The 12,464-nt window shown below is 31.4% G+C and overlaps 1 protein-coding gene across 1 annotated transcript in view; it reads right to left on the bottom strand.

The window, feature by feature from the left end:
• Window positions 1-1,550: 1,550 nt before the first annotated feature.
• LOC143250361 (plexin-B-like) overlaps window positions 1,551-12,464 on the bottom strand; it is a 170,116-nt gene continuing 159,202 nt past the window's right edge. The window contains exons 40-44 of the mRNA XM_076500805.1: window positions 11,826-11,986; window positions 11,391-11,538; window positions 7,651-7,791; window positions 5,344-5,418; window positions 1,551-3,453 (exon numbers count right to left, since the gene is read on the bottom strand). Of these exons, the coding sequence (XP_076356920.1) occupies window positions 3,346-3,453; window positions 5,344-5,418; window positions 7,651-7,791; window positions 11,391-11,538; window positions 11,826-11,986 (633 nt within the window). The 3' untranslated portion in view covers window positions 1,551-3,345. The remainder of the gene's footprint in view (window positions 3,454-5,343; window positions 5,419-7,650; window positions 7,792-11,390; window positions 11,539-11,825; window positions 11,987-12,464) is intronic.

Below are 12,464 nucleotides of genomic sequence, written 5' to 3'. Positions count from 1 at the left end.
GTGAATCAAATGATACACTAATATATTTATTTTTATTATATTTATTATTAATTATTTTGAATTTCGCGCAAAGCTACTCGCGTGCTATTTGCACTAGCCGTCCCTAATTTAGCAGTGTAAGACTAGAGGGAAGGCAGCTGGTCATCGCTACCCACTGCGAACTCTTGGGCTTCTCTTTTACCAATGAATAATGGGATTGACCACTAATTTATAACGCCCCCACGGCTGAAAGGGTGAGCATGTTTGGCGCAATGGGATGCGAAGCCGCTACGCTCGGATTACGAGTCGCACGCCTTAACACGCTTGGCCATGCCGGGCCTAACAAGAAAGGGTGTGTTTGTGTTTTTCTTGTAGCAAAGCCACAAAGGGCTATCTGCTTAGCCCACCGAGGGGAATCGAACCCCTGATTTTAGCGTTGTAGATCCGGAGACATACCGCTGTACAAGCGGGGGGCAACAAGAAAGGGATATTTAGTCGTATATTAATTAAGCAGTTTACGTAAACGACGAATAACGGTTGAATTCAAAATATTATGTTCTTTCACGCACAGCGATAAAAAAGATTTTGAGATGAATCGCTTTGTTTTTAACCTCTGAAGATCAAGTCTACAGCTAGCATTAACTGAATGCTCTTACCAAATTACAATTTATTTGAAATCAGTGATGAACAAATTAAGAAATTTGTACTAAAAATTGTTATCAAGCGGGATTTTTTATCACGAACATTTGGCCTAAATCAGGAAATTTTACTTCATTATCGTTTGTTGGTTGTTCTGGCGCATTAAGTGCGTACGTTTTCGTATAGCAAAGCTATTTGCTGTGTCCACCGACAAAAATCGCACCCCTGAGTTTAGTCTTGTAAATCCGTAGACTTATCGCTGTCCCAGCGGGGGGCTTATCACAACTAATTGAACCCTAGCCTGGACTTTACGCTACCTTTTCAGTGGTACAGCAGTAAGCTGGTCGGCTTATAACGCTAAAATGGCGAGCTTCGATACCCGTTGCGAGCGGAACACAAATAGTCAATTGCGTAGTTATGCTCTCAACAAAAAAAAAACTTACCGCTAACCCACCAGGGAATATAACTATTACTTTGCACTCATTATTGTTTACGTCCCTGACTTGGGGGCCACTTACCAACTTTGTTACTTGTTTCAACTAAAGAAAATGATGTTTCATGAAGGTCATATTGTCCACTGTTAATACACTTGCAATTTGTGTGAAACAAATTAAGCCAGTTTGGAAGAAGTTCTTTTTCACACTTTATTTAAAATTTGGAAATTACACAAGCGCCATCTATTGAAAGTAGCCTAAGCTGGACTCTTCAATTTTGAAGTTACGTTTTATATTCACCTGGTGTTCTTACGACTAACATTTTCTACATGACCAATATAAGCACGAGTCTACAGTTAATTATTATTCTAAGAAACGCTGACGTTTTACATGTTTGTTGATGTAGTTTAATCAGTACTTTATCTTTACTGTAAATTAGCGCACAAACAAACACTATACAACCAAGAAGAATTTTTGTCAGCATTTTATTATTTTACAATAAAGGTACAGTTACGTTTTTGTAGAAAAATACTTGACGACGCCAGTAATAAGTAAATCAAAACAATGATAATACTTAGAGCTCAAATACGTTGAATACAGAGATGTGTAAAGAATTATGTATATCACTCGTATTATATTAATTAGAATACATTTCTACAGATGTATAAAGAAACCTCCAATTAAAATGAAACAATATATTAAATACATGATAAAAACTCGCTTGAAATTTAAAGACAATACCACCCCAGCCTATTGTTATGATCAAACACACTTATGAATAGTTCTATACATACAAATTTAGTAAAACACGTATTAGATTACAAGAACTCAAGCCCAGAAAACGATGAAACGAAATAGGATGACAATCATTTTGTTCAATAAACGTGACTGAGTTAAAGTCACAAGTGTAAAATAACTGATATCATTGAACAATTAAGAACTTACTAAACGACCCCCATTTTCCAGCACTTGATCCTTAGACATGAATCGAATACTATGCCTTCAGAACACTTAAAATTACAAAAATGTATCACATAGTGCCACAAATAACCATACAATACCTTCTAGGCCTTGGACTTGTTGTGGCTTTAAAATAAAATAAAAATATGTAATTATCGGGGTTTGCCTATTTATTTTATGGTATCTAGCTTGTAAATATATAAACAGCATGATCTTATTCAATAACCAAGAATCATTTACTCTATACCAAAGAAAATTTTGTGTTCTTTATACAATTTGTTTTTTTCATTCATTCAAAAATACAAGTCTAGGATATAAGTATATTCTCCTACTAAAATTTGGAATGTTGTCTGGAAGATTCATTGATATCTGTCTGCATTTATCTCTTATCATCACAACTTTTTAAACACACACAAAATGTATCGATATACATATATATATCTTAAATACATTCATGAATGTACAGAGACATGATATAAACAGACACCCCCTGAAATGGAAGGAAAGCCAGATCAGTATAACTCTGCTAGTAAGGAGTATAAGCCCCACTGAGCACGTGGGCTATCCTTGACCGATCCATGCTTTCCAGCAAACCCACTTCTGAAGACTCCCTGATACGGATTTTGTGCCAGAAATGGATTACTGGTCTTGTCTATATGATCCATGAACCTATATGAAGTAAAGAGTTACACAACAAAGCATTACCTTCAGTCACAGTTTGCTAAAGGTATATACAGTTCTAAAATAACATTGGTGTTCTTTTAAACTTGGGTGTCTATTTACTAATTACAAGTTTCTGTATATTTATAAATAAAAAGCATTTTTTACACATAATTTAAATACCCTGTGTTTCGTTACAAGTACTGGTCACAAACAAACTCCAGTATTCAACTGTCAGTTTTCCTTGGCCTTCTTAAAATAAAAGTCAAAATTTTATTATTCACTTGGCTTTCCATTGCTATCAATAAAATATTTATTTTCATGTATCAACTGATCACAAAGAGTCTATAAGAACTATGTTTTCTCAATCCCAATGTTGTCTACCATTTTCTCAATGTTTGTCTGATATGCTATCTTCAGCCCAACTTGGTCATCTAATTCATGGGGTAGTAGTAGTAGTAGAAGGTAAACCCAGTTCTTATTTGACCCTGAGTTTCCAACCTGGACTCTAACTGACCACCAAGATTAAATTACCCCCTTTGTTTATTTTACTTTGATTTGATGTGTGTGAACTAAGTCTTTGGCCAAGAAATTCAGAAGAAAAAACATTAAGTTTGATGGCTCGCTTTCTTAATTGGCACTTTTTAATATTCTATGAAAGTAATGTTTTTTCTCAGCAAACAGACGTTTCTTCTCCTTGTAAAATGTAGGTCACTGTTTGGAGCTTGTATGCCAGGTGAGTTTTGGTGCACACTGGGTCCACTGTTAGTGCTGTCAACATCTAAGCAAATATCAAATGTTAAGAAATGAATTTACAGTTGTTGTAGTAACCATACTATATATAATTTTACATAAATGTATTCTACATTTAATGAATTATAAAACTTCACCACACATTATTATCTTTACCACAGTGTTGCATACAAACTACACAGTATTATCTTTCCCACAGTGTTGCATACAAACTACACAGTATTATCTTTACCACAGTGTTGCATACAAACTACACAGTATTATCTTTCCCACAGTGTTGCATACAAACTACACAGTATTATCTTTCCCACAGTGTTGCATACAAACTACACAGTATTATCTTTCCCACAGTGTTGCATACAAACTACACAGTATTATCTTTCCCACAGTGTTGCATACAAACTACACAGTATTATCTTTCCCACAGTGTTGCATACAAACTACACAGTATTATCTTTCCACAGTGTTGCATACAAACTACACAGTATTATCTTTCCCACAGTGTTGCATACAAACTACACATTATTATTTTTCCCACAGTGTTGCATACAAAGTACACAGTATTATCTTTCCCACAGTGTTGCATACAAACTACACAGTATTATCTTTCCCACAGTGTTGCATACAAACTACACAGTATTATCTTTACCACAGTGTTGCATACAAAGTACACATTATTATCTTTCCCACAGTGTTGCATACAAACTACACAGTATTATCTTTACCACAGTGTTGCATACAAACTACAAGAATATCATCTTTTATTTTTGAATCATAATTCTCCAACAGTTTCAATGACCACAATCAATATTTCTTTTACCAGTTCAGCATCAGAAAATTATTTATTTTTTTTGAGCTACAATCTAAGCTAATTTATAGCTAGCTAATGTAACTAGTTCTATCGATGATAAAAATCTTTTTAGGCCTCCATTTTGTTCATGAAGTTGTGCTTTCAGATGGCTAATTTCATTCACATGATTTTTGCTATCAACTGGAAATTTTACATCAAAATCGTTGTGAAGATTGTTAAAGTATTGCTTAAGGTTGTATGCTTTATTATTTCTAAAAACTTTGTTACACAAAACACACACTGGTTTATTATTTACTTCAATCATTACAAATTTCAACTCTCAACTTTCATTAAGTTCTCGTTTCTCCAGTCACATATCATTCTCTTTTTGTCAGTAATGCCAGAACCAATTAAACTGTCTATTTTCTGAGTGTTCTCCATCATCTGGATTCATTTGTTTTCAAATTATCCACTTATCTATATTATGGAATTAAAAACAAAATATATTTAAACAACAATATTGTGCAACAATAAAAATACATTTGCAAGTGCATGCAAAACGACGCACACTCGATAACAAACATCTGAACAAGACTGACATAACCAAATGGGCTGAGTCTGTGGCAGTGATGAAGTGTGCGACATTAGAGATGACATGAGACAGTGCAGTTACTGATTATCAAATTTGCAATAAAAAAAACAATGAAAAAAGTTGATTCCTAAAGTCGAGTTGACCACAACTGTGCTATCCAGTGGCCACATTTGGCCAGTGGTCATGAAGTTACCCACCCCTGCATTAGACATACATTTGACCACAAAGCTAAAGGAAGTGAAGTTGGGTTTTCTAGGGCTTCAACAGATGTAATATTTTTAGTTTTGTATAGAAAAATACAAATGTGATTTTAAGTACAGTTTAATGAAAGGCATTTAAATGATCATGAATTGGTTTATCTTGAAAAACATACAGTAAGTTAAACCCAATATATGATATACAAAAGCATTCATACAATAACCTGATAGTTCCAGGCTAATATTTATAAACCATTCTATGCGAGTTATTTACATGTTTCCAACCATCTAAAATGCTTGACAAACCTCACCACAATTTGTGTAAATAATTAGCATTACCTCTTTAACATATCTCTCTAAATAAATGTACAGGTCTTTCACTGCATTCATACTGTCAAATTCACCTCTGTGCACCTAGAAAAAATATAATATACATATTAAATAAAAAATCATTGCTATTTGATCTGCAGTACTGTGTAAAAGTGTTAGGACAAAATAATATTTCATCATTATTTCCCTTTTACGGAGCTAATTTCTCCACATCATTACAGAATGTAAATTTCAACACTATAGTAATGCTTCACGGATACTTGATGACAAATGAATGAGCCCAGGTGAGTATACTTGTATACTTCTACCAAGGGCATGCATGTCACAAGGGTTCTGTTTAAGTGAACAAATTGATCAAATTTAGGGTATGAAAGAATTGTCATGGTACCCCGTGTAGTGTCTTCATTATATTTGAAGAAGTTTGTAAGGAGCTAGAATATGGTGTCAGTATATTCTGGAATAAATTTATTTTAATAGCATTCCACAAATACACCTTGATGAAAACAGTGTTTAACACTGTATATTAAGTTTTTATCATTCTATGTCCCAAAAACGTGTAGAAAATTATAAGTAGAGCAGAGAGTTTGTACAAAAGCTTTACGTGATGCTGGCTGGACTCTGACAAATTACTGTAGACTTGAAATGGTCTCCAAAAACTGTGAAGTGTACTGAAACTAGGAAAGGAAGAGGTAGAACACCTAAACGATACTGATAAGTATGTTTGTTTATGTAATCTTTAGAGAGAAGGAAAACTGTTGCCAATGTCAAACAAATGACCATGTACTGATTGACAGAAAAGTGTCCAGATCCATAATTACAAGAAGACTCAACAAGAATGGGATATTTAGTCATATAGCAGTTATAAAAGTCTCATTCAACCTCCAAATATTGTCAAGAGACTGAAATTTGATAAAAAGTACAAAAATTGGACTGCTAATGAATAGAAAAGGGCATTATGGACAGATGAGTCCAAGTTTGAAATATGTGGTTCAAAGCATAAGTTACGTCCAATAAAAAAAAAAGGCAAAAGATACTTACCTGAATGCATAATATCTATCCCAAATCATGATAGCGTGATGGTTTGGGGATGTTGGCCTGCTGAGGCTACAGGAGATATTTGTAAAATAGATGGAATAATAGACCAGTACCAGTATCATCAGATACTGATCCATCACGGTATACCCAGTGGTTTGTGTGTTATTCAGAGAGGATTCTACTATCAAAAAGATAATGATCCCAAACACTCATTCAAGGTATCCAAAAATCATTTAGCTAAGAAAGAAGCTGCTGGAGTCATTCAAATAATGCAATGACCCCCCACAGAGACCTGATCTCAATCCAGGTAAGCAGATCTGGGATTTGAGAGATCAAAAACTTGATAAATCAAATGCTACTTCCAAAGAACTTTTACAGGAGTGTATTAGAGACATTTGGAGTAAAATCCCAAATGACGTGTTGATTAAATATGTTGCAACAATGCCTGAAAGACTGTCTGTAGTTATTAAAGTAAAAGGGGGACACACAATATATTAACTGTTCGCTGAACTCAAACACTTTCACTGAGTTTCTGTTGTACTAAGTATCAAGATTAATAAAGTTCTGATGTTTCATCTGTGATTTACCTTCCATTGTTCTTTGAAAGTAGCCTGAAACCTAATGTTTCACTTTCTCCTACACGTTTTCATGAAACTGCACATTATATCATTACACGTTACAAGATGGCTGAACCAAACAGCACTGGTCATTTTAAATAAACTTCATAAAATGAAACTCCATTATTATAATCTAACTTGGAAAACATGGGGGGTTACATGTCAACTAACGTAATTTCTTTTTTTTATTTTGCGCAAAGTTGCTTGAGGGCTATCTGCACTAGCCATCCTTAATTTAACAGTGTAAGACTAGAGGGAAGGCAGCTAGTCACCACCAACTCTTGAACTACCTTTTTTACCAATGAATAGTGGGATTGACCGTCACATTATAATACCCCAATGACTGAAAGAGCGAGCATGTTTGGTTTGATTGGGATTCAAACCCGTGACCCTCAGATTACGAGTTGAATGCCTTAACAACCTGGCCATGCTGGGCATTTCACTTTTGAATCTCATCTTTCAAGTAGAGGTGAATATAGTAGTAACACATATAAAGTAGGTTTATATTAACATTATTTTAATAACAAGCCTTTAGTCTTATTTATTGGAGTGAAATCTTGCTTCTACAACTATTTTAACCTAGACCTTAATCTTTCATGTTATTTCTCAACTGTATATACAACTCTTTCTTGTGAATAACACTGAGCTTCTCAGACCAACTCACCAATGACAACTTCTGTAAGCTGACACTGAGCTGTTGATTAGTGATGGCAGGTAACTGGGCTACCTCTTTGTAAAATGTTGTCACCATCCTTTTGTGTGCAAGAATGTCCTTTGCAAACAACAACTTGTTTGATGGCGAGTCCTTAAAAAAAAATATAATATTTTGGCAATATAGCTGAGAAATATTGTTGGTTGAGATTCTCACCAAGCATATAATTTTTCAAAGATTAAAATGTTTAATGTTGTGATATAGCTAGTATTTGCCAACTGTGTGAAAACAAAATTAAAAAGAAATGTATCCAAATAATCTAGTAATTGTAAAACAAATAACGTATAATCTAATAACTGCAAACAAAATAACCTATAATCAAAACAACACACAGATATAATATACATTCGAAATAATGAATGAAATCCATTTTGAAATTATTTTATTTTTACAACTTTAAATACCTTAGCACAAAATGCTGTAAAAATTTAACTGAAAACGAAATTTACCCATTATTTCAACGAAAATGTTCTTTTTAAAAAGATATGTGAGGAAACAGCTTTTTTGTTGCACTCAAAAGTTGAAAATGTTTTCCTTGAAAAGTATAATTCTCAGTTAATCATACAAAATATAAAACTTAATTTTGAATAGCTAATTTTTTTAGTGTTAAATGCATTTTTACTTCTTAGGGAGTAATATAAATACAATACACATGCAGTTACCTCTATTATGAAGTGAAAGGAACTAGTGTAAAAACAGGAAATACAAAAAGTTTAAAAATGGTAAAACTAATCAGAATTGGATAAATTAATCAGTACAATGAATGAGTGAAATAAAATATATGTAATAGGCATGAATGTAAAAATTTGAAACTTAAACAAATAACCAGATAGTAAAACTTGTTTGTAGACTGAATTTAAACAAACATTTTTAGTAATCATAAATTAAAATAATAAAAACACAATCATTTTAGTATTATTAATTTCACTGTAGTCAGAATTACTCAAGCAACTGATTCATAAAAAGTTGATAAATCATATAAAAAACTGATAACACCCATGCATTCTTGATGGTGGACTTGTGTCTTCACGTGAAAACAGCTCAATTTATGAAAAATACTAGGGTTCCCGATTATTTTTAAAAGTTGATTTAGAATCCTCTCTGATCCTAAGTATTTTTTACTAGCTTTCATAAAAAATTATACATTTTGAATTTATATAAAGGGAAATGACAGCTTCTCATTTCAATCATATTATTCAAATTATCTGGTAATAAAATTTTTTGTAAGATAGCCAATTTTTGTAATTATTATATAATACCTTGTAACTAATATTTTGTTTTCATATAATTGAAGGGAATTTCTGTTTTTGTGTGATAAATTAGCAAAGCATTTTCTTCTATAACAATAAGGAAAACAAGATCAAAGAATAAGCTCTAGAACAATACAGATGATGAAATAACCAGAATAATTTAAAGTCTAGGTCAATAAAAAAGATAAAATAGCCAGAATAATTTAAAGTCTAGGTCAATGAAAAAGATAAAATAGCCAGAATAATTTAAAGTCTAGGTCAATGAAATAGATAAAATAACCAGAATAATTTAAAGTCTAAGTCAATGAAAAAGATAAAACAACCAGAATAATTTAAAGTCTAGGTCAATAAGAAAGATAAAACAACCAGGATAATTTAAAGTCTAGGTCAATGAAATAGATAAAACAACCAGAATAATTTAAAGTCTAGGTCAATAAGAAAGATAAAACAACCAGAATAATTTAAAGTCTAGGTCAATAAGAAAGATAAAATAACCAGTATAATTTAAAGTCTAGGTCAATAAGAAAGATAAAATAACCAGAATAATTTAAAGCCTAGGTCAATAAGAAAGATAAAATAACCAGAATAATTTAAAGTCTAGGTCAATAAGAAAGATAAAATAACCAGAATAATTTAAAGTCTAAGTCAATGAAAAAGATAAAACAACCAGAATAATTTAAAGTCTAGGTCAATAAGAAAGATAAAACAACCAGGGTAATTTAAAGTCTAGGTCAATGAAATAGATAAAACAACCAGAATAATTTAAAGTCTAGGTCAATAAGAAAGATAAAATAACCAGAATAATTTAAAGTCTAGGTTAATAAGAAAGATAAAATAACCAGAATAATTTAAAGTCTAGGTCAATGAAATAGATAAAACAACCAGAATAATTTAAAGTCTAGGTCAATGAAATAGATAAAACAACCAGAATAATTTAAAGTCTAGGTCAATAAGAAAGATAAAATAACCAGTATAATTTAAAGTCTAGGTCAATAAGAAAGATAAAATAACCAGAATAATTTAAAGTCTAGGTCAATAAGAAAGATAAAACAACCAGAATAATTTAAAGTCTAGGTCAATAAGAAAGATAAAAGAACCAGAATAATTTAAAGTCTAGGTCAATAAGAAAGATAAAATAACCAGAATAATTTAAAGTCTAGGTCAATGAAAAGGATAAAACAACCAGAATAATTTAAAGTCTAGGTCAATAAAAAAGATAAAATCACCAGAATAATTAAAGGAGTTTGATCACTTTTTGTTGGCAAAAAAATGGTCTCCAATGATTAAAAAAAAGAAAAACCAGCTTAATAAATAACATTAATATACTTGACTAACACAGTAAATAACATTAATATATTTGACTAACACAATAAATAACATTAATATACTTGACTAACACAATAAATAACATTAATATACTTGACTAACACAATAAATAACATTAATATACTTGACTAACACAATAAATAACATTAATATACTTGACTAACACAATAAATAACATTAATATACTTGACTAACACAATAAATAACATTAATATACTTGACTAACACAATAAATAACATTAATATACTTGACTAACACAATAAATAACATTAATATACTTGACTAACACAATAAATAACATTAATATACTTGACTAACACAATAAATAACATTAATATACTTGACTAACACAATAAATAACATTAATATACTTGACTAACACAGGCTATTGTAAAACGAGGTTCTTCTCACAATATTACTGTTCATCAGTTTCACCTGTCCCCAGGCTTACAATGGCAAAATTTGAGGTTCAGTTCCTTGCAGTGAATGCAGTAGATAGCCCAATGTAGTTTTGATTTAAAAACATATAAATAAAAAAAGACAGTGTTATTGAGCTGTTCCATGACTTTCTTATTTGCAGGTGTAAGGAAATTAATTAAACAATTATTTTTCATGTAAATGTTAAGAAATAAATATTTTAATGTTGTGAAACAACTTTAAATGTACCAACATTAAAAAATAAACAAGATCAATTTGTAGAGTAAAATATCTGATCAAAAATCGATTTCTTTGGCTCATTTACGGTTCTGTGTGTGTGTGTGTATTTCTTATTGTAAAGCCACATTTGGCTGTCTGCTGAGTCCACCGAGAGGAATTGAACCCCTTATTTTAGTGTTGCAAATCTGAAGCCTTACCATTGTACCAGCAGGGGACTTTACGGTTTTGAATAATTTAAATGTACAACCATTAGAAAAATAAACAAGAAATTTGTAGAGTAAAATATCTGATCAAAAATCAATGTCTTTTTCTCATTTATGGTTTTGAATAATCTTCAATAATTAGAAACATTTTTTAAAGAAAACCCAGAAATTTTTACAACTCAGGTAAATAATCCATTGTTAACAAAATATTTTTGATATAAATATTATAACAATCTAAATTACACTTCTCCATACTTTCCCAAGTCTGTGCTCATTTGTAGAACATGCATCCATCAGTGTCTGAGCAATGACTGAAAGGCAGGAATCTAGCAGAGGAGTTTTGTTGATGTCTAAGATGAAGTCTGGATTTTTGATAAAATTCACCCAAAATCGTAAAGTCAGACTGTCAAAAAATATATCACAATTTGTAAAAAATGATTCTTTGAATGACATGTGTAACTTTAAATGACTTCAAATATTTATCACATTTGTTAGAGTATGGTGGTAAAACTATACCTTGAAATTAACTTAACATTCTAAACTCCATTATTTTAATATATTTCATTTTACAAAACATTTTTTATCTTGCAAATACAAATACAAATTACAAATACAAGAGTATTCATGAATAGACAGAGAATTCAAGTACTGAATAAATGATCAAATAGCTAAATTTTGATGCTATCATACCTATTACTCTTCCATGCATGTCCTATCTCAGGGTCTGTTATTCCATGCTTACTAGCAGCTTCATCTAAAAGATCGAACAACCATTTCACACAGGCTGGAAAATTTTCAGTAACAGTGAATACTGTATTCAGGAAGTCATTCACAAACTTTTCAACTGTGCCCTAAAATAAAACAAAACTTCTGAGATAAAAATACATTGTACATGACTCAACGGAAAGTTAACTGTAACTAGAACCAAAACATAAACCTTAGGGCCCAAACTCACAGATCCATACTTAGACATGCTAACCAAAAGACCATACAAAACAATGGGAAATTACAAAAATCATTACAAAACACACAAAGAAGAACTGGAATCATTACTGATTATTCTATTTTATGTAGTATTAAATATTTATATGAAAAAAAATGTGACAATGGTGCAAACAATGTAATTTCTTCTTTGTTTTTACTGTACTCGTAAAACTGATAACCAAAGTTTAAAGAGCCAGAATGCACTTATTATATAGTCAGTTAAATTATCAAAGTACCTTAAAAAATATTCTACTTGTTATATATTATTTCAGAACTGGTTATTATCAATAACAGCTTCTCCAGAAAAGCAAAAAAGAGTGTATAATATCATGTAAACCACAATCT

The sequence above is a fragment of the Tachypleus tridentatus genome, chromosome 5 (assembly GCF_004210375.1).
Source record: "Tachypleus tridentatus isolate NWPU-2018 chromosome 5, ASM421037v1, whole genome shotgun sequence".
NCBI classification, from domain to species: Eukaryota; Metazoa; Arthropoda; class Merostomata; order Xiphosura; family Limulidae; genus Tachypleus; species Tachypleus tridentatus.
This window is presented reverse-complemented; position numbering and strand designations above follow the sequence as displayed.